General features: G+C 38.8%; 1 protein-coding gene across 1 annotated transcript; it reads left to right on the plus strand.

The window, feature by feature from the left end:
* Nucleotides 1-9,488: 9,488 nt before the first annotated feature.
* LOC109067499 (epithelial cell adhesion molecule-like) lies at nucleotides 9,489-12,111 on the plus strand. The gene is made up of 9 exons (XM_042768507.1): nucleotides 9,489-9,561; nucleotides 9,863-9,964; nucleotides 10,176-10,434; nucleotides 10,566-10,631; nucleotides 10,728-10,791; nucleotides 10,875-10,970; nucleotides 11,055-11,252; nucleotides 11,484-11,528; nucleotides 11,629-12,111. The coding sequence occupies exons 1-9, from the start codon at nucleotides 9,504-9,506 to the stop codon at nucleotides 11,653-11,655; spliced, it is 915 nt and encodes a 304-aa protein (XP_042624441.1). The 5' UTR covers nucleotides 9,489-9,503; the 3' UTR covers nucleotides 11,656-12,111.
* The last annotated feature ends 12,047 nt before the right edge of the window (nucleotides 12,112-24,158 follow it).

Raw genomic sequence — 24,158 nt, forward strand, 5'->3', positions numbered from 1 at the left:
ACCGAAACAGATTATTGGCTGATATGTTGGTGCATCCCATATGTACATACAGCACACACACACACACACACACACACACACACACACACTTAGTGCATTGTTCTTGTAGAGAAATAAGACATTTAAACAAAATTACTTACTGCGTATCTCACAGATGACTGGTAGTCTTGTAAGGCTGTTGTTGAGACAGAGACAGTGCCCGTAATAGGTGTGTGACATTCCTTATTTTTTGTCCTTCCTGGTATAAAGCATAAGGCACCATCTCACCTGGGACACTCTAGAAAAGCAGAATCAGGAACACCTACATATTCCTAGGTTACGTTTCAGTTTTCTGGTAAATGTGCTACTCCCTTTCGGCTTCAGCTTTCCTCTGGGTGTAAAATTAAGACTGAAACAATATAGTCTTCATTCATATAGTGTTCACAATTCATTCATAAGTGTTAATCTCACACAAGGCTTAAAATCATTTAGTTTTTTGACATGATTCTTCTTTTACAGGGATATTAAATATCAGTGACAAAAACAACTGACAGAATGGCACTGCATTATATCGCACTATTAACTATACATTAATGATTAGGTATACAGTAGATATTATAATGTATATATGTTCAAACACATCTGTTGTTTCTTCTATTTGCACTGAAACAGAACTGATTCGAATGCTTATGCCCAGTAATCATGTATTGTCATTGATTACTTATGCCCATTGACAAGAGTGATATTCACTCAAAATATTGTGAACTTCCCACACAGACCATGCATCAATTGTCTTAGATCGAAAAGTGATGGCGAGCTCTTTACAAGGGCTCTGCAGAGACGTCAACTGCATGGTTTAGCTTGATCCAATGTTGATATTAAACATTGCTGAGACTGCATCTGGGGGCTGTGTGTTAGGGATTGGGGTAGATGAAAACACACCCTGTTGCTCTACTGAAGCATTTGATTCATGACTAGTAGGCGGGCACTCACAAACAAATGGATCTGAATTGGAAGCATGACTGTCTATGAGCACAGGTGCATCACTCTTTACTTCCACAGACTGGAGTGTTATAGTCATCAAAACCACTCATAGTAAATATCAGAACACATAAACATTGAATAAAATAGATCAAAGAAAATCTTGAAAGTGCTGCTGAAAGCAAACTGTCCTTTGTAAATGTCTCTAATCTCAAATTCTTCAAAGGCAGTCACTGAGTGAATAAAATAAAATGAATAAAGTCTCTCTTGTCCTCTTTGTTTTGTTTTTTTTTGGCAGACACAACTGGGACAAACAGGACCATAGGTTGGTTAGATTGCAGCTCAATGATGACGCATGACAGTCCGCAGCAAGGCTTCATGAAACTGCTGCAGATTTCATTTTCTCTGAGTAAATGTTAACATATAGTGGACATAAATCTGAATAAAACATACATAAGAGAAAAAATATAAAACTGTTCCTTTTCTTCTCAATTCTCATTAAATCACATTAATACTTTGAAACTGTAAACTCCAGTGACCAAATATTGACCAATATTTTACATATTTTTGTATATATAAAAAAAAAACAGAATGGGAAAACTCTCGAATGATGCAACACATAGTTCAGCACATGTGCTAATGCTAGCGGCTAACGATTTACACACAGAACACGACAAAAACCAAATAAAACATACTTGGGACAAACAGGACCATAAGTTGGTATTGCAGCTCAATGATGACGCATGACAGTCTTAAATGAAATAAACAGAAGTTCAGAGTTTACAAGCAGGCTAACACACACACACTCTTCGTTTTATCGTCACAAATAACATATTTGACTCTACTAACAGAACTAGTAGCTGACAGACAAAAATAATACTCTTTTGTGTAGCATAAAAGTTCAGTTTTGTGCTCGAAAACAATCCAAACTCAGTTAATAAGACAGAGCAATCATCAAAGCAGCTTACCAGCAGCAAGGATTCATGAAACTGCTGCCGATTAGTACTGACACCTAATATAATGAACATGATTGCAAGCAGTGCAACAACCAATGGTGAGTTATCACAGTTTATGCATGAATTCAACTAACATTATTTAGGCCCCGTCCACACAGCGACGCGTTTCGCTGTATATGCATACATTTTGTATTCTATAGGCGTTTCGTCCACATAGATCCGGCATTTTGGGAGAGTGAAACAGATATTTTTTGAAACGGGGTCCCATAGTGGATAAATTTGAAAATGCCGCCCTTGTGTTTTCGTGTGGACAGCAAATTCGTATATTTTCGGAAACAATGACATCATCAGCCCATGTCTCGCCCCTAGTCAGACACCGCTACGTCACGTCACAGCATCAAATACATGAACAAACACTGAACGATTGTCTTTTTATTAACTAAAATGAACACAGATTAATAAATGTGTTGTTCCATGTTCGTTTGTATACCGCGCGCAAGGTTCATTCGCATAGTCCAAGTCTTCTTCTTCGTTTTAAGTGTATCTCTGTGGCAGAATTACAGCACTGGACTGGCATGTTATACTACATCCTTTTGTGGTTTCGTGTGGACGCAGAAATGGCAGGATGGTATACTACATCCTTTTGTGGTTTCGTGTGGGTGCAGAAATTTTTTTAGATGAGGAAAAAAAAAAAGATCAAAGAGGGAAAGCTCTGGCTTCATGTGGACGTAGCCTTAAACTCCATTACACTTATACTTAGGACAAGTCTAAATATATTTGAGCTATACTTGTGCTTCGGAAATACATGTTTTCATTGTTATACGGTAGGGGGCGCTATTACAAATCTTCTGTACAGAATTTCCAAAACACAAGCGAAGAAGAAACCGAAACAACAGATGCTTCTACATATAATCTAACACAATCAGACATAAAACAGCATCAAAACTTAAGTGAAAGTGAAAGTGGTGACATTTGCCAAGTATGGTAACCCATACTCAGAACTGGTGCTCTGCATTTAACCCATCCAAGTGCACACACACAGCAGTGAGAAGTGAACACACCGTGAACACACACCCTGTGCAGTGGGCAGCTATATCTAGCACCCGGGGAGCAACTGGGGGTTCAGACCCTTGCTCAAGGGCACTTCAGCCATGGGTATTGAGGGGTGGAAGAGAGCGCTGTTCATTCACTCCCCTCCCACCTACAACTCCTGCCAGCACCGAGACTCGAACCTGCGACCTTCTGGTTACAAGTCCAATTCTCTAACCATTAGGCCACAGCTGCCCCCCTTTTTGTGATGTAATAATAGTTCCATCATTCTCAACCTCCTGGTCTTTGCAGGTCTCGTCTTCTATGTAACGTTATGGAATAAAATGTCGACCCATGAAGAGATAATGACTGTGGGGCAGCTGTGGCCTAATGGTTAGAGATTTGGACTTGTAACCCGAAGGTCGCAGGTTCGAGTCTCAGTGCTGGCAGGAGTTGTAGGTGGGAGGGAGTGAATGAACAGCGCTCTCTTCCACCCTCAATATCCATGGCTGAAGTGCCCTTGAGCAAGGCACTGAACCCCCAGTTGCTCCCCGGACGCTGGATATATAGCTGCCCACTGCTCCGGGTGTGTGTTCACGGTGTGTGTCAGCGCTCTACTGCTGTGTGTGTGCACTTGGATGGGTTAAATGCAGAGCACCGATTCTGAGAATGGGTTACCATACTTGACAAATGTCACAACTTTCACTTTCAAAGCTTCCGGGTGTTGATCGACTCGATCTACAGTACGTTATCATTCTAAATCCAATTCATAGTCTTTTTGTTTAAAATTTTTTTTTTATGAAACTTACCCACTTACCCATTCATGTGTTTATTAAAAAAGAATGCATGAAGCTAGAATAAAATGTTTTTGCTTTCAAGCAGATACCCTGTTCTTTCTTTTGATGTTTTGTATGTTCAGATTAGTTTAGTATAAAACTACCAAACTAGTAGTTTACTGATACTTCAAATTGTACTAAAAATGCTATAAGTATTTAATTAGTAAACTATCAGTATACCTATAAGTTCACTTTTAGTATAGTTGCAGTACAAACTATAAAATATTATTATTAATAGTTTTTTACTTTTTTTTTTTTTAGTGTACTTAAAAGTATACTTTTATATACTAGAAAGTGGGCCAATTTAGTCCCAAGGAGTATTGAATTAGTACACTTACAAGTATACTACTAGTACACTGATATTTGTATTTACTATATAAAGTAAACTTAAAAATATACTTGAACTTTACTTAAGTATACTTAATAAAATAAACTTAAAGTATACTTTTTTTGGTAGGAGAGGTCAAGTTATTGTACAGCTGTTTTTTACTAATTTACTAATTTTTTTAACACAAATTATTCGTCCACAGAAATAAATAATACTTCAACTTATTTAATTCTCATTAATGCTTAAAATTTCTCTCAAAGAAAAAGGTTTTTTAATATATATATAAATTTTCGCTATTGCCATTTGCTCTGAGCCACAAGTTTGCTTTGCAAAACAGAAAACAGCGATGTGTGCCCATGTGGCACAACCACAGCACCGGAAGCAGAGATACTGGAGAAGTAGCCTATGCCATGTGACCACAAGCCTGCTAGACTCAAGTATTAAAAGAGTGAAGAAAAAAAAAAAACGTCTCAGTATCAGAGAGAAAAAAAAAACGTCTCAGTATCAGAGAGAGTCTAAAAGAGAGCTGGGTGACAAGAGTGACCTAACAAGTTGTTTTTAGAGCATAGAATTAGATTCCATCTTATTTCCTGATTGTGTGAATTCTGAGTGAGTATATTGTCTTTTAATTGAGATTTTGTTGTTAAGCCTACGATCCTTCAGATAAACAAAAATGTTCAAACTATGATCGGATGGTTTTATCTAGTGCTCTTTAAATTACCTCTTTACAAATATTAACCAGTTAACTTAAGAAACTCATAAAATGTAAATTAGCCTATGTGTAATAATAGCAATAATAAAAGGTTTTATCTAGACATTTTATCAAGCCATATTAGCTATTTGTATAGGAAATAACAGTGAGGAAAAACATCTTCAACCAAAGGAGACTAGAAATAATTTATAATACATTAAAACTGTAACACACATAAATGTACACTGTAAAAAGAATATTGTGAAATTTACAGTAACTTGCTGGCAGCAATTAGCAAGTAAGTTGCTGTAGTTCATTTCACAGTATGCTTACTGTAAACTTAATTGCAGTAACTTTAAAATTACTGTAAACTTTTTTTACAGTAATAATCACAGTACTGTGTTTCATCACCTCACATATTTTACTACTGTAATAGGGATTACTGAATTAATTTTGTGTACTGTAAAATGAAGACATTGTTTTTGTCACAAAAATTCAATTTATTGACAACTTTTCACACTTTAAATTTCTAAATTCATAAAATAAAAATAGCATAGCAAAAAAATAAAACATTTTTTTCAATAGGTAAACATTTTTCTGTTAACATTTCATTTCGTTTTGTATACAACAACACTTTTCTGAACGTACAAATCAATCCTGTTCAAATGTATTAAAATGTTCGGTTAAAATTAGAATGTATAAAAGACAAATTAAATGATTTAATAGTAGAATTTGGTCCCTGAACGTTGTTTTTCTCCCAGAACTGTATTTTTCTTCAAAAACGGGCCTGAACTAGTCAATTTCTTGGGCTGGAGTCTTCTACCCTGCAGTGGAAGAAATTAATTATTAATGGAGGGTTTATAAGCAAGACAGATGGGTTGATGACAATATATATAAAAGTTTGATTGGATTATTTGATTAAGCCAATCAACATGTAATACAATGTCCACTTCTCTATAAACCAAAACTCTTACTTAAAACACCCATTTACATATATATTAGGGCTTGGAGTGAAAAATCGATTTACCTAGCTATCGCGTAAATTCTAAAATCGTTTTTTTATTATTATTATTCTAGAATCGATATTAATTAAAATTCAATTGCTTTATTTTTGTCCTTGCTTGTAGATGAGGTTGACAGAAGTTAGCCACTTTCGTTCCAAGAGAGGATGAAATGTGTCGTTATCTATGAGTGTTAAAGTGGCTTAATATCCAGAGTGGACAGAAGAGACATGAGACTGAACGCACTGAAAAGCCTTTGCCCTGCTCAGATGCTGAGAGAGAGAATATACTCGCAATACAGATATATATATATATATATATATATATATATATATATATATATATATATATATATATATATATATATATATATATATATATCTATATATTTAAATATTCGCTATTGCCATTTGCTCTGAGCCACAAGTTTGCTTTGCAAAACAGAAAACAGCGATGTGTGCCCATGTGGCACAACCACAGCATGTTCAGGGCAGAACTACTGGAGAAGTAGCCTATGCCGTGTGACCACAAGCCTGCTAGACTCAAGTATTAAAAGTGTGAAAAAAAAACAGTATCAGAGAACAAAAAAAAAAACGTCTCAGTATCAGAGAAAAAAAAAGTCTCAGTATCAGAGAGAAAAAAAAAAAAACGTCTCAGTATCAGAGAAAAAAAAAACATCTCAGTATCAGAGAGAAAAAAAAACGTCTCAGTATCAGAGAGAGTCTAAAAGAGAGCTGGGTGACAAGAGTGACCTAACAAGTTGTTTTAGAGCATAGAATTAGATTCCATCTTATTTCCTGATTGTGTGAATTCTGAGTGAGTATATTGTCTTTTAATTGAGATTTTGTTGTTAAGCCTACGATTCTTCAGATAAACAAAAATGTTCAAACTATGATCGGATGGTTTCATCTAGTGCTCTTTTAATGAGCTCTTTATAAATGTTAACCAGTTAACTTAAGAAACTCATACAATGTAAATTAGACTATGTGTAATAATAGCAATAATAAAAGGTTTTATCTAGACATTTTATCAAGCCATATTAGCTATTTGTATAGGAAATAACAGTGAGGAAAAACATCTTCAGCCAAAGGTGACTAGAAATAATTTATAATACATTAAAACTGTAACACACATAAATGTAATGTTTAATTAAATTTGATAAACCTAAGTGACTATAGAGCTTTTAAATAGATTCAGTAACACAAATTTCACTTAAAGGGGTCATATGATGCATTTTCAATTTTTCCTTTCTCTTTGGAGTGTAACAAGCTCTTGGTGCATGAAGAAGATCTGTAAAGTTGCAAAGACTAAAGTCTCAAATCCAAAGAGATATTCTTTATCAAAGTTAAGACTCTGCCACCCCCACACCCCAAAATGGCTCGTTCAAACACGCCCCCACATCTCTACGTCACTATGTGGAAATATTTGCTTAATGCTGCCCAAATGTTCACGCAAAGAAAGAAGGCGTGGTTTTAGTAACCGCAGTTAGTGTTGAAGCAGCCATGTGAGGGAGATGCTGTGTGTTTCTAGGCGAAAGCAAAAGCACTTTATTTGGCCTTCCAAAAGTAGATGCATTTAGGAAGCTTCAAGATTACTTACAACAGAACAGCAACGCATTTTATGGACGACCGTTTGGTGAACCTAGGAGAGATAATTCTGACTTTGCCACAACAATCTGGTGCTTATGAAACAGCTACTGTAAGTATGTTTTGTTATTAAAGTATTTGCTATTGACAATCAAATGCGGAGTTTTGTGTGTCGTGTGTGTGTGTGTGTGAGAGAGAGAGAGAGAGAGAGAGAGAGAGGGTCACAGAGTGGAGGCAGCTGTACAAGCTACCGTCTGTGGCTTGTGTACTGCAAATACATACAAGCTTCATCACTGTGTCTGTCACGCGACTCTGTTCCCCTTTCAAGCTTGAACTGATGGTAAAACTAAGGACATTATTAACTGTTTTTACATTTATTTTGAATGATGAGGCTTGCGATTATGGAAAGGGGTGTTACATTTCTGACGAGTGCTTGTGGTGTTGGGCCAATCACAATGCACTGGGTCAGTTGGCCAATCAGAGCAGACTGCTCTTGTTAGAAGGAGGGACTTTGTAGAAAACGACACATTTGAGAGAGGCGGGGCATGAGGACCTACAATAATGTACAGTATTTGAAAAATAGTGTGTTTTTTGAACATTAAAGCATGTCAACATATTCTGTTACACCAAATACACAAAATAATGATCTTTAAAAAAAAAGCCTCATATGACCCCTTTAAACTATATGTGAGATGGTTATATTCTGGTGAGTGAAATCTTTTATAAAGTTTTTTTTTTTTTTATGTGTAGAGAAATAACGAGGTTAAATTGCTGAAACATCAGAAATGCTGACAACTAACAATTGAACATGAGCAGCAAAGTTTGCTGATTCTGTAGCAATGAACAAGTCACACTTTAGGGGCCCTATTTTAACGATCTAAAGGCAAAGTGTGAAGCGCATGGCGCACTCAGGGCGTGTCCAAATCCACTTTTGCTATTTTAACAATGGGAAAACGGTTGGCACGCCCGGGCGCATGGTCTAAACGGGTTGTCCCTATTTACTTAATGAGTAATTGGTGTTTTTTGGGCGTAACGTGCAATATACCAATTAGAGTCTCATCTTCCATTCCCTTTAAGAGCCAGTTGCACTCGTTCCATGACGGATTTGCTATTTACACGGCGGAATTTGGCAAGCGTAAAGACAGAACGCGTCTCCGAGATGAAACAGAGCTGCTCGTGCGAGCAAATAGATAGCCTAATTCTGATACATGCGATGACTATCCATTATGACATGTAGGCATTTTTATATTTACTTAGCCTACAAAAAATTTTATGCACTGCAATCCTTTCATTTTTAATATTTGGCATGTTTGTGTCCTGCTGTGCATCCCTGTGTTTTTAATAAGCAGCGTGTACGCGCGTTATGGACCCGCCTACACTAACATGCTCTTTAAATAACAAAGAAAAAACATTGCGCCAGACTTTAGACCAGGTTTGAGTTGGTCTATGGCGCAAGCGATTTTCAGCTCCTTAAAATAGCAGTGCGCCAGCAATGCACCTGAGCACACCTCTTTTTTAGACCAGCACGCCCATTGGCGCGCAAATGTATTTGCTAATTAAACGACGTGGCGCTGGACGGGAAAATGCGAATGGCGCCGGACTGAAACTAGCAAACACACTTGCACTGCGCCTTGCGTCGCATTGCGCCGGGTGTATGATAGGGCCCTAGAACTGCAATCCTGGTCATTTGAAAATGTGCTACAGGGTCTAGCCAGAAAATATCAGACACCGTATCACTGCAGGACAACATATAAGAGCATCATCCAGTGGACATATGGAAAAATAACAAAGAGAAACAACATTAGTTATCACGTATTTTCATTCAAACATATAAACAAATATGACAGACACCTGTTGCGCATTTAGATCAGTGGTTTGGCGAGGAGAGAGGATATGTTATGTGTGTGTTCTTTTTTTTGTTGGGGTGTAGAGTAAAAGCGGAATAACTCTGGTTGGATTACTAGTTTTTCTTAAAGCTTCGGCAATACGATTTCAGTGGTTTAGTGTTTAAAGACTTGTTTGAATTGCACAGAGATTCTGGAGATTAACACATCAGTTCCTCTAACGGAGTGATTTATAATGCCGAAATGTTTTTGTTTTTCAGTTCTTATCCAAGATGAAGGTTTTGATCGCCTTGTTTGTTGTGGTGTTTGTGGATGTAGTCGCCTCGCAATGTAAGTAACGACTATTTTAGCTATAATTAAAACATGAGCTGTTCAAACTTACCTTACAAGGCGAACTATATCGGGTTCAATTGTGACAAACTGTTTAATCCTAGTCGATAACTTGGTAGTTGGGAGACAAACAAAACAATGAGATCCAGGGTGTGGTTCAGTGTGTGAGGGTGGGGGAGCTCTACTTATACTGGCTTATTCGTTTCAACTTAAACCCATCTACCTAATAATGTTGTAGTATTTTTAAAACAAAGTTCACTTTTCTCACAATTTTTTAATTTTTTATTTTTAAATCCAACAGGTTCTTGTAACACTATGAAATGGGCCAAATGTGATGGAGAACCATGCAAGTGTACTCTTCAGTTTTCTTCAACATACAAGCAAGCGCTTGATTGTACAAAATGTGAGTTTTCTTTTATACTTGCTCTTAAATTTATTTGGTAACCATTGTTTTCTTGACTGACTTAACTGGTCTCCCAGTCTGGTTTGAGGAGTTTTGGTAACTCCACCTAAACTAGCTGAGCTCCAGCTTTCCTAGCGTCTACTAACAAACCAGGCAAGGCGTTTTGTTCCCATCAAGTGTAGTAAGTGTCCTCAATTCTCCCTACCCACAGTGATTCCCAAGTGCTACCTCATGAAAGCGGAGATGTATCGCATCAGGAACAAACTGACCACAAGATCCATTGGTGGGAAACCTGTAGAAACTGCCTTTGTGGACAATGATGGCATCTATTACCCAGAATGTGAGAATGATGGAAGGTTCAAGGCAATCCAGTGTAACGGCACTGACGTGTGCTGGTGTGTCAACAGTGCTGGTGTGCGCAGAAGTGACAAGGGAGACAAGAACATCAAGTGTGAGCCTGTGGAGACCTAGTGAGTACTGTATTAGCAGAGCTGTTCTTCTGACTGACGCACCTAGTTTAAAGTGTGGTTGGAATAGTAATGCTGTTTGTGGAAGGAAGCAAGACTAGTAAATTCTGACAATACCATGTTTTCTTCTCTAGTTGGGTTCGCTTGGAACTGAAGCATAAAGTTGTGGCTGTTCCTCTTGATGTTAACAAACTGAGGACGTATGTCGCAATTGATTTCTATGGTCTTGCTGGACCATGTGAAATATGAATTTCTGCTTATGTTTTGTCTTACTGATGTTTTTATTTTTTTAACAGTGGGATTGAGAATGCTTTACTGGAACGTTACAAGTTGGATAAGAAATTTGTGACTGAGATTCAGGTAAGAATTTACTGATGTTGTCTAACTCCTCAACTTGGTACTTCGAGTACAGAACCTAACATGACCCACCTCCTCTCTTCCAGTATGACAAAGATGAACGTGTCATTGTGGATGTCAAAAAACCTGAGAAAGAACGTGTTACAGACCTGTCCCTCATGACTTACTACATGGAGAAGGACGTGAGTGTCGTTTCAGTTTCTTATCTTCATACCAGGTGTTATGTTGTAACTTAATATGTAACTAAATTAATTTGTCTTTCGTAGATCAAAGCTCTGCCCCTCTTTCAAGATGAAAAACCATTTGAAGTCAGTGTTGAGGGATCAAAGGTGTCCATGGAGAACATCCTGGTGTACTATGTAGATGAAGTGGCGCCCACCTTCACCATGCAGGGGCTGACTGGTGGTATCATTGCTGTCATTGTGGTGGTCAGCTTGATTGTAATTGCAGGACTTCTGGTTGTGGTAAGCACCATATATTTTTCAAGTTTCATTTAAGTCAAGTCAAGTAACCTTTTTTTTTTTGTAAAGTGCTTTATACAATACTGGTTGTGTCAAAGCAGCTTTACAGTGTCAAACAGGAAAATTGTTCGTCAATGATGCAAGAAAACAATAATATTTTTCCAGCAAAAGTCAGTTAATTGACTATTTAATTTGATGGGTGCTTGTCTTAACTGTTTTTCCTCCTCTATTTAGTTCTTCCTCACACGGCGACAGAGGGCCCAGCACAGTGAAGCACAGGTTAGTTCTCATTTATTTCAGTATGGTCCAAACTGTGTGGGTACTTCATCAATAGAAAGCAAGCTTTTGTATTATAACACATTTCCTTCTGTACTTGCAGGCCAGAGAGATGGAGACCATGTCTTAAAGCTATTAATAAGAAGTCTCATGTACCCGAGTCTGAGACTGGGATGTGCCCCATGCTGAAGCTTAGACCAGCTGTACTTTTGCTTGTGACATAAAATGTGCAACACATTATGTTTTACTACCAAATTATTTGTAATATCTAATCATTTTAATATTTAACTTGCACTTGAAAGGTTTCCGCAACACCTTGCAAGATCTCTGCAAAAAGTCTCACAATTTATTACCAGAACATGATGCATAATGCACATAACTGATTTAGGACAGACTTCTGAGGCAGCATAACGGTTTAATGATATACAACAAAACAGTGAGCTTTGTTGATACCTGAGTGAATATTTAATTACTACAAAGTAATTTCATCCTAGAAATAACATTGAAAACTAGGAATCTCTACAGAGACTATATAACCTACACCACATAGCTGTTGTGCTGATTGTGTTGTAGGTTGTTCAGATGATGCGGCTAAAGAAAAAGGAAGAAGCAGAGTAAAAGAGTGAGTTGAGAAACTGTTTAGTTTCCATGTGCTCTCTTGCTAAGTTTAAAAGGAATATTACAATAGCACAAGTCTAGATGTATTAAGAAATGACGAGTTGTTTTTTACTTATCAGTATTGTGAGATATAATCTTGGAAATGCGATAAAGTCAGATTTTTGAAATATAAAATCAAATTTACATTTTTTTTTCATTCTTTTTATTCTTCTCTAGTTGTAGGAATAAAACACGTTTCAAGCACAAGAAAAATTGTTACGGTTTTTCATAAGTGTAATTCATTAACTGCTGCTTAATGCTAACACAAAATAAATATGATCTGTATTCTTCTGACTTCCATGTTTCCACATTTTGTTTTTTTTTTTTTTTTTTTTTTTTTTTCACTCTTACTTCTTTCAAAAGTTTATCTTTTCTTTTTATTACTTTTTTTAAATATATGCAACTTTAACAGCCAAATGGATTGAGCACGTATAACAATGGCCAGAGTGTTTTTTGTTTGTTTGTTTTTTACACTGTATAACAATGTACCTAAAAAGATTAAAGGGGTCATATGATGCGATTTTAAATTTTCCTTTCTTTTTGGAGTGTTACAAGCTCTTGGTGAATAAAGAAGATCTGTGAAGTTGCAAAGAATAAAGTCTCAAATCCAAAGAGCTAACCCCACGCCCCCCTAAAACGGCTCGTTCTAACACGCCCCCACATCTCTACGTCAGTGTGTGGGAAGATTTGCATAACACTGTCCAGATCTTCACAAAAAGAAAGAAGGCATACCTTTTATTCTCGTTGTAGTATTGTTGTTATTATTGTCGTATAGAAGCTGTGTGTTTCACTGTGAAAGAGAAAATACTTTGTTTGGCCTTCCAAAAGAGGATGATATCTGCTTCGTCATGCCTGGGGCTGATCTGTGCTGGTCGCTAAGGAAATACATCAACTTTGCACTGTGGATCTCTGAATCGGCTTTCACCGTGGACAAAGCAGAGTCCAGCCCGGAGTCGTCACATGTGGTTGCTGCAAGACCAAGGTACGCTCTTGCACAGAATCCACCTGCCGCACCGTTCTCAAGCCACCCGCCTCTGCTAACTCAAGCCGGCCGCAGCTCACTCTAGACCACGGCTCACACTAGGCCTCCGGCCTCTGCTCATTCAAGGCCATGGTGTGTGACGAAACTTCTTTGTTTATGCCTTCCAAAAGAAGACACAACTAGAAATCATGTTCATATCACGTTTTATAATGGGTTTTGTTTATGTCTCATCGCTCCAGCCTGACAAGGCATCACAATATGTTAAGAGGCGTAACATTTCTGTCACACGCTTGAGGCATTCAGCCAATCACAACGTGTGAGATAGCTGGCCAATCACAGCACACCTCGCTTTGCAGAGCGATGAGCTTTGTAAAATCGACACGTTTCAGAAGGCGGGACATAGAGGAGAAACAAAAATGTACAGTATGTGGAAAATAATGTGTTTTTTAACCTTAAACCACATAAACACATTTCATTACACCAAATACACAAAAATAATGTTCTTTTTAGCAACATCATATGACCCCTTTAAAAGAATAATTCACCACAATTATATCCTGACAAAATGGCATCATCAATGATGCTTGTTTTTAGCTAATCAAGCAAAATTTGACTCTTTTGGACAGATTGTATTGAACATTTGAAATATGCTATACTGATGTAAGCTTAGTCAACAGCTTTGGAGATTTCTCAATCCGAGTTTGGGAACTGTACTCAACTCACATACCTGCACAGTAGACTTCCAGAGGTGTTTCTTTGACCAGCAGATGTCCTCCGTGTGCGGGGATTCAGTCCGCTCCAAACAGTGAGTCATTTTGAGATTGGTTCAATTGATTTGAAGCTTTAGAAAGCATATTTCTCCTGTTACTAAATAAAAACAACCAAGCAGCTCACCACAACAGCATTGTAAAACACCACTAACTCTTTCTAACATGGTATGCTAGTTTTGCACTGTATATAGCCTGCACTCTAAAAACTGCTGGGCTAAAAACAACCCAATTTGGGTTATTTTGGCAACCCAGCACTGGGTCAAAAAGGGACGAACCCAACGCTGGGTTGTTTTGACCCAACAAGTTGGGTTATATGTTTGACCCAGCATGCTGGGTAGCTTTTTTATGGTTTAGAATTACTACATTTCTAAGCTTAAATGAACCTAAATCGAGCTAGACATTAAACCTACAAATCTTGTTCATTTTAAAATCACTTTTACACACACAGAATGACTATCAAAAGGTAAATATTTATTAAAACAAGAAGAGAAAACAGTCGAAAGTAACATGCATACATTAAAAATGCTGGGTTGTTTTTTCAACCCAAATGCTGGGTTGAGACCGCTGGGTAGGACGTTGGGTTGTTTTAACCCAATTTTGGGTTGAAAATTGGTCTTGATCATAACCCAGCGGCACTGGGTTGGGAAGGCGGACATGAAAGAGAGCACACATCACGTTAACATTGGATGACACCAGTGCAAGAAGCCGCCATTTTCTCAGCTTGAAAGAAGCGAGAAGTGAGTGAAAGACATTATGGTAAAAAGTTGTCATTCATTGTTTATGTCCGGGAATATTTTGAGGTTTCATGAAAGGTGGAAATAAAAGAGCTTATATTGAAAAATATGCGGACGCGGTTATCACCTCAGAAACGAAGGTCTTAACGCCCTCTTTTACTGAACGGAAGAGGTACTTTTAATATAACGTCCGTGAGTGTCTTATGTCATATTTACATAAGATTTTACAATATATGCACTTTTTAAGGTGTTAATAGACGGTTATGGTTACGGTTACACTCATGTTAATTTGTTATCTTATTTTTTGCATTTAAACTGAATGTATCTTAGTTTTCTAAAGGAAACAGTGTTATGTAATAAAGACTAGCATAATTATTTTGAGGCTGTTGAAGTGGTAATTGTTAAAAGTAATGTTTTACATGTAATATTTCAGACTTGTTGAGCTCGTGTCTTCATTGTGTCCACGCCGGTATAGGACACATGTTGAAAGCCAGAGACATAGGAGAGCATCATTCTTTTGAGATTTATGCAAGTTATTTTTAGAAAATAAAGTTTTCCGTTGTCTGCTGCCTGTTTACTTCACATTTTGATGCAACAACAGTGTGATTGTGTGCTCATTTCATTAAAACCATTGATGTCTGTGTTTTTCATTGCAGATCTCAAACCAACTTTGGAGTTGTCTGAATTGGAGAGTCATCATTCTTGGTCTTCCTTTCTTAAACAAATAGTTCACACAAAAAATCATTTACTTGCTCTCATGTCATTCCAAACCTATAAGACTTTTGTCTGTCTTTACAACACAAATGAATATATTTTAAACTTTCTCATAATTTTTTGTTAATCCATTGAGAGTGTAGATAATCTGTATTTTTAAGACTCATAAATACAGAGTTATTGTAGAAGTAATCCATTCCAATATTTATATATTAATAAATCTTAAATTATATGATAGCCAGCATGTATGTTCAAAAGAAAATATTGGTCTCCCAGACTAGCAATGAAGGACAAAAATTAAGAGAATATTAAATATATTTATTTGTGTTCCAAAAATTAGCAGAGTTTATATGGGTCTGGAACAACATGGGGGAGAGTAAATTATGACCATTTTCATTTTTTGGTGAACTAACCCTTTGAAGAGCAGCCCTCCAAGTACATGAAAATTTGTGAGGTATGTGAATGTCATGTTGGTATTAATGTTTCAGTAAAGAAGTAGCATTCTGAAAGCAATATATTTATTTAAATAACATTACATGCTCTCACACTAGTGCTGCCATTATAGCATTCTAGAGCGCTGTGGTAGACAGAGACATTAAACAACCACACAAAGTGGTTGAAATTATAAAACAGACTATTTACCTATCCTTACTGATGTGAATACACCTCTACCTGAAAATGGATAGAGTTTAATTAAATGTTTTCTTTTTTCAAATGTTTTTCTCTTTTTAGGTCACTGATGAAGAACAGGCGGTGACTGGGATGAATGCTGGTCAAAGATGAGAGTGTCCTTTCCCCTAAACTGATGCAACAGTGGTTTTTAGGGGTGCAGATAAATATCGGCCGATAATTAATGTGCATCTCGTCAGTAAAGCCGGTTCTCTGATCAGCGGTAAATTCATTCATACACATGCTCACATTCACACAAGCATGCGTCTGTTAAATGTTATAATATCAGTGTTAATGTTGTGGTTTATTTGTGTACTGTCATTCCAGAATAGTTTGTAAATGTAACGGGTGTGTTAGGGCCCGCTTAGTTGGGGAAATTAATGTTACCTCGGAAGACTTGAGGAAAGGATCTTGTTCCCCCACCTCAGTGCTTTGAGTCTCAATGTACAGGTCATGTATATGTGTTACCTTACTCTGAGTTTATGTGGGGTGTAAATATATTCATGTAATAGGCAAATATAGGAATTTGGCCCTATACATTTGCACACATTTACCTAGATCAACCCTCGAGGTCCTTTTTTGTTGTGATGCTTGCTGCTGCACAATGGTGCCACATTGTTGTGTCCAATGTTTCTACATTTTTTATGTACATGTTCTAATGGGATTCTTTAATTTACATTTATTCATTTAGCAGATACTTTTATTATTTCATGTTGTAGACCACAAAATAGAAATTGATTTACCTTTTTTTTTTTTTTGTTTTAACATAAAACAAAATAAATTAGAAAATGATAAACCTCACAACTGAAACTTTATATTTCTGGGATGAGTCAGAAGTATAAATTATTATATTATTTAAAATAGATTATGTGAGTGAATATTCGCATTGGTCTGAACAAAAACTGCAGACTGGATTATTGAAAATGCACATTCATTCTCTGCCAGTAGGAGGTGCTTTTGGAGTCAGAAATATAGTGGTTTCCACGGTAACAGCTCTAAACAAAACAGCTCAGCTCATAAATGGTACTTTATCAAGGTAAAATGAAAATGTGAGGTACCAGCGTAAGCCTACATTTTATTTTAGTCATTTTAACTTAGGGCTGTCAATCAATTAAAATATATAATCACAATTAATGGCATGATTGTCATGAGTTAACTTGTGAATAATCGCAACTTAATTGCACATTTTTATCTGTTCTAAATGTACCTTAAATTAATATTTTCCCCATGGTTTCACAGACAAGGCTTAAGCTAGTCCCAGACTAAAATGCATGTTTGAGCTGTCTCAACTGAAAATATCTTGCTCTGACACATCTTAAAACTCATTGTTCTGTGTCAATATGCACACCTGTAACACTTTCTTTTAAGGCATTTTTGTAATGCAAAAATTAATTTATGCAATAAATGTTTATTATTAGTGAAACCAGTTAACAGAGCATGAAGAGTAGACATGTTTCATAGGTCATAGATGTTTTTCAAAGAACTTGTTCATGTCTATTAGACACATGAAAAAAAAAATAAAAAAAATAAACAGAAATACTAGCTTCCTATTACTTCTCTTTCTTTGCACTGAGCACTTTTCACAAACCTGTTTGCATTTTCGCATGACAGGGCAGCTCACTTCTGAACATGCAAAATGTACATTTATTATTTATTATTACATTTGTTTGCCTCTCTGTGCCACATACTGTATTTTGATGCAGCTAAATTCTCAAAACTGTTTTCATTGATACATTTGACTGTTTGTTGTCAGACAACGGGATGAATATGAAATAGTGACTGAAACGCGACCCATTAAGACTAACCAGCTCTCCCTTCCGAGAAGTTAATCTGCACAAAAATATATAATCGTGCCGTCGTCTGATAAAAATCAAATAGGCTACAGAATAGCTTGAAGACAATAGCTGTGCTGTGATTTCAGCTATACTTATATGTAAAATTAGAGAAGCAACATATCAGTGTTTTAACTGAAAGCGCAGTTCTTTTCAGCCGCGCGCTGAACGCAGAGAGAGAAGTGTGCGCGCCCAGGGAAAGAGGGACCTCGCGCTCGTGCGGCAGTCAGCTTTAAATGCATAAAATTTTATTTTGCTACAAGCTGGATACACAAGAAGCACGTTCAACTCGGACGCGCAGACGATTGTCGTGCATAAACACCGTAAACAGCAACCGTTCGCGTGTCCGCGCTTAATGCGCATCTCCTATATGAAAAGCATTAGGGGGCCCTTGGCTTTTGGGGGCCCAAGGCAGTCGTCATGGCGTGTCTTTCTCTCGTAAAAACTGCTCTCTCTCCTCCTTCCCAGACGTCTTTGCATCTCCCGCGAACATACCGAAAACGGGGCAACCCATCAAAATAAAAGTCCCTTTAAAAAAAATACCCGTTACATTTCCCCCTTGCGAAACCCTACCATACCATCGTCATCTCCAGCAAGTCTCTCTGGAACATTAAACACAATTTTTAAGTGCAAAAAAATACACATTCTTTGAAACTTTTCAAATTTCATCAAGTTCATAAATATTTACCATCACAACCTCAGTTAAAGTTTTAGCTTATTTCATCTGATAATCCTCTCTATACCTCACAGGTAATTTACTACGGTTTTGCCTTTGAGAGCGTCTGAGCTCTAGGACACTTTCACATTCAACATCTGAAATATCAGTATCCTCTGAAACTTACTGTAACTCCAACTCGGTTTCTGGGGCTACATCTTGCACTACATCCCCTCCTAAATCTACATCATGTGTCTCACTCTGAACCACCCCTTCATCTCTGTCATGTCGAAGTGGAGTGGCTGGAACACAAATAAGATCTGTGGATTCTGTTTCAGAATCTGACTGGTTTACAGGTCTGTATCTGTAGCGCTCCTTGCGGTCATGCACCCTCTTTCATCTCTTTGATGTCTCTTAATTGACTGCATTTGCAACCTCCACGGCAATTTTTAGTCGGCTGTGGTGACCCTTCACCCAATCATCCAAGTTATCTGCATCGCTCTCCTCCAAATCCTTTCCACTCAGGACATCTAATGGGAGGCACGCATCCCTCCCGAACATCAAATAAAAAGGAGAATAGCCAGTGGATGAGTGAACGTGATCGTTGTATGCCATCACTAGCTCTGGCAAGTGAGTTTTCCAGTCTTTCTTCTTCTCAGGTGTCAATGCTCTCAGCATATCATGCTTTGTACGGTTGAACCTCTCGCATTGAGAGTTCCCTTGAGGATGGTAGGGACTTGTACGGCTCTTCCCGACACTGTACACTCTACAGAGTTCCTTGACCACTTGTGATTCAAAACATCTTCCCTGATCTGAGTGCAGACGAGCTGGACACCCATAGTAGAGGAACCAATGCATGATAAGGGCTTTTGCAGTGGAACTAACTGTTTGGTTCTTGGTTGGGACAGCAGCTGTAAATCGTGTGAACATGTCAGTCAAAACCAGCACATTTTCATATCCTCCTGAACACATCTCCAGTTGAGTATAGTCCATTGCCAGAATCTCTAAAGAAGCTGTGACGTTACTGCATGTCATTGGGGCTCTAATTCTTGGAAAGACATCCTTTGCAAGTGTACATCGTTTACATTGTCCTATGCATTCTTGGACATCTTTAGAAATGCTAGACCAATAGTAGTTTCGTCTCATCAATGTCAGAGTACTCCTCTCTCCAAAATGACCTCCATGTTCATGTTGGCTGTCATAAGCTGAACGGCATAAGGAGGCTGGAACAACTAGCTGCCTTATTTTCTCCCCATTCCTTGGATCAAGGATACACCTAAACATCACACCCTGATGCATCTGAAGACGTTCATACTCTCTGCAAAGCTTTTTCAACTCTGGCAGCATACTTTGCGGTCTTGCTCGGCTTGGTCTTTCATTCTTGGATATAGCATTGTATATGGGACCGATCAAGGGATCACTTCTCTGCAACACTAATTTAATCCCAGTTGTAACCATTCAGCACTTTCGTGATGGATGCTTGTACAGCTACTTGAACGTCAGTTTCTCCTCATTTGGACTCTTGCGCTGGCCACAGACATGCACGCACTTCCTCAGAGTTCAGTCGGATGAAATCCTTCTCTGTGTCTTCCTGTTCAGGGACCTCTCAGGCGGGAATCCTCAACAGAGCATCAGCGTTGGTGTTCAGCCTTCCAGGCTTTTACAGAACCTCGAAATTAAGCTCCGCCAACTGAGCCACCCAGCATTGCTCGACTGCTCCAAGATTAGCAGTCTCCAGATAACGCAGTGGATTATGGTCAGTGATAACAGTGAATTTGGAGAACATCAGATACTCTTTGAATTTTTCTGTTGCAGTCCACTTAAGGGCCAACAGCTCCAATTTGAACGCACTGTAGTATTTGTCATTTCTCTCTGACCCCCTCAGGCCACGGCTAGCAAATGCAATGACAAGCTCTGCTACCCCCTTGCTTTTGGCTCAATACAGCTCCAAGGCCATGGAGACTCCCATCAGTTTTGAGGATAAACGGAAGGCCAAAGTCAGGGTAAGCGAGGACAGGTGGCGACATCAGGCATTGTTTCAATCTGTCAAATGCTGTCTGGCATTCGTTACTCCACATGAAGAATTCAGAGGCTTTCCTTTTGTCTTTGTTGCCCATTAACGCATGCAATGGTTTTGCTATTTGAGCAAACTTTGGAACGAACCGTCGGTAATAACTCATGAATCCAATCAATTGTCTCACTTCCTTCACACTCTTAGGGACAGGCCAAGCATCCAAGGCACTAACCTTTTCACTGTCGACTTTGATTCCTTTGGAGGAGATCACATGACCTAAGAATTTCACCTCAGATCTGAAGAGAAAGCATTTGCTTGGTTTCAACTTTAGGCCATGGTGTTTTAGTCGGTCAAACATGAGCTCTAGTCTTTCACAGTGACTCTTGAAGTCTCTGGAAAACTGGACTTTAAAGGCCAAATCCCCAAGAACTACCCCCATAAGGCGCTGGAAAGTGGCTGGCACGTTGCACAGCCCGAATGGCATCCGCGTCCACTCAAACAGTCCAAACGGGGTAGTGACTGCTGTCTTTAAATGATCCCGCTCACTCAAAGCTACCTGGAAATAGCCGGCCGTCAGATCAAGGGTGGAGAACAACTGAGCATTCCCCAGTGCGTCCAGAGATTCCTCCACTCTGGGAAGCGGGTATGCGTCTTTGCATGTGACTTGATTTAACCTTCTATAATCACAACAGAAGTGCACACACTACCATCTTTCTTCACAACTATCACTGCCGGGGAGGGGATGCCCAGGGACTCGCACTCTCCCTAAGGATGCCTTGTGACACTAGGTCTTGCACATGTTTTTTGAATTCTTGGAAAACATGTGGCAGTACTCGACGGTGCCTCTGTTTTATTGGCGGAGCATCACCAGTCTGAATGTCATGGGACACTGCCTGTGTATATCCGTAGTTATTGTCAGTTGTGGAGAATACGTCTCTGTACTTTGCCAACAGCTGATCTAGTTCCTCTATTTGTGCTGGAGTGAGTTTTTTGTAATTTACCTGAACTGGAGGATTGTCAGAGACTTTGACTGCTTGAACATGTGCCACTCGTCTAACATGAAGCGCCCCTTCCTCTTCTTCAAACTCCAGCATATTTTCAGTTAACACCTCCCAGTGACAATACTGCCACTCTGCATCTTGGGTTTAGTCTGATGGTCTGCTCACTCGAATTCATTACTTGTACAGGAACTTTACCACCTTCAGTTTTTGTAAGCACATTGGCCACTAGGAGCCCCTTGGGTAGACTCACACCAGTGGTGTGCTCAATTAATACTTGGCACTTCACTTTAGGTGGCACTCTGCAACGACCTTCAAACACTTTCTCACTTAGTGGAGGGATAGTGATGGTCTGCTTGCCAACTTTGACAAACCCAGTCTTGCCGTTGGGACTCAGGGGTTCAGTTTTCTCTACACGCTAACACCCTTCTTATCTTTGCTTCTGCGGGTTGCCTGTATTTGTTGGCTGTCTTTACGCTCTCTCCTTTGACGAACAATGATTTAAACTCACTGATAATATTCATTACAATGATTCCAGAAAGTCCTCTTATCTTCTCAGCTTTTTGGTTTGTTTTTGTCAGCACAAAGATGCACTTCCCTGGGAGAACCTTCCCCATGCACTCCTCGTCAGCTTGTAAACATCCTAGGACGGGAATGCCGAGCCCATTAGCTGCAGTGAGTTTGACCCAGTGAGCAGATGACAATTTCATCTTTTGTTCTCCGAGGTGCTTCCTAAAGTGTGATTCTGTAATAGTGGACACTTCTGAGCCTGTATCCAGCAAGCAGTTTGTCTTGACACCAGCTATTCTAACTTCAATTGTCAAACAATCTCCAAATGCACCATTTTTCAATGTCTCCGTCGCTTTGTCGGTCCATTCAGCTATATGACTCCTTATCATAGATGGCCCAGAGCTGGCTTGTGTCGTGTTTGTTGGAATGTTTCCTATGTTAGTTTCAACCATTCCTGTGGAACGTCGAGACTGATCAGACACCATAGCTGCCTCAGCACCTTGTGGAGATTGTTTGATATTTTGCCCAGGTTCGCCACACGAATTACAGATGTATCGGCCATCGCTGTCCTTCAGGGGTTGTCTTTTTGGGAGGCTCTGTTGAAGTTGTACTCTGCTGTTACCATGTACGGCCTGATAGAGTTCTTCTTGACGGGCAGCAATCTTTTGTATGGCTTCATGTGTTGATTTTCCCAAGTTAACGTAGAGGAAGCTTGTTCTGCGTCAGCATTAACTACTCTAACACGGGGACAGGGTTTGGGATTGTTTGGCATTTGTGTCTCTCTTCAGCCCAGGTGATTGCTGCTTGCATTACCTGAACAAAAGACAAACCCGTGTCCTCTTTAACTCGTCTTTTTCATTTCACGCCTCATGCTCTTTTAACACACTTTCGGCATCGGGAACTAGGTTTGGCTCTCTGCGCTGAACTTTGCTCAGTCTCTCCTGTAAATCGTATGCATATGAACGTATCTTCTCTCCTTGCATCTGCTTTCGTTCATAGAAGGCATTAAGTCTGGTTCCGATTGCCACTTTGTCTCCATATGTCTCCAAAAGTACTTTAAAGATGCTTTCTGCAGAATCTTCTTTGCCACCCAGCATGAACCTTACAGTCGCTTTAGATTCATCTTTGAGATGCTGTTTCACGCACTCCACGTGTTCTTCAACTGGTACCCTCATTACCTGGAAGGCAGATTTCATTGATGCAACCCATTCTTCAATGCTTATTTCACCTGGTTTTGCAGGGCAGCCACTGAATTCTGGAAGTTTTCTGTCTCGTGGTATATAGAGGACAGCTTGGGTTGCTTGCAAAGTAGCTTGGTGCTCAATGACTGTTCTTGCTAGTGACAAGGCTTCCCTTTGTTCAGACCTGGCTTGCTTGAGCGCTCCTGCCTGTTCTGCAAACCTTCTTTGCATTTCTGCCATCTGCTTTCTCAGACCTTCAAGCTCTGCCATTCTTCAGCTTGTAGGCCTGGGACTCGTGACACACAAACACAAAAAAAGTTAAACACACCAATTCTATCCTGTTCGTGACACCAAATTTAACGGGTGCGTTAGGGCCCGCTTAGTAGGGGAAATTAATGTTACCTCGGAAGACTTGAGGAAAGGATCTTGTTCCCCCACCTCAGTGCTTTGAGTCTCAATGTACAGGTTATGTATACGTGTTACCTTACTCTGTTGTATAATATACTAAAGGGACCAGAGAGTGTGTCTTTGCATAAGTCTACAAATACTTGTATTAATTTGGTGGCCGCGTAAAGTGTAAATATGTGAGGCAATTTAACAATACCTATTCACATTCCCACCGCCCCAGTACCTAACAGAGCAAGTTAGACGCCCCTACTCCAAGGTAAGTTCAACAATGATAATACTCTTGAGATTTACTTTAACATTTAATCAGATTTAATTATCTCCTTTTAAAATGTCTTTTTTTCTTTTTTCTTTTGCAGAGCAGGATAAAGAAGGTCAGAACAAGACATGAAAAATGTAAAATTTTTCTTTTGCAGAGATGTTTATTAAATAAAGTTGTCACTATAATCTTTACCCGTGGTGCACCACCAACTGTTTAACCATAAAACTTGTGTTCACCTCTGGAATAACAA

Source organism: Cyprinus carpio, chromosome A13 (assembly GCF_018340385.1).
Source record: "Cyprinus carpio isolate SPL01 chromosome A13, ASM1834038v1, whole genome shotgun sequence".
Taxonomy (NCBI): Eukaryota; Metazoa; Chordata; class Actinopteri; order Cypriniformes; family Cyprinidae; genus Cyprinus; species Cyprinus carpio.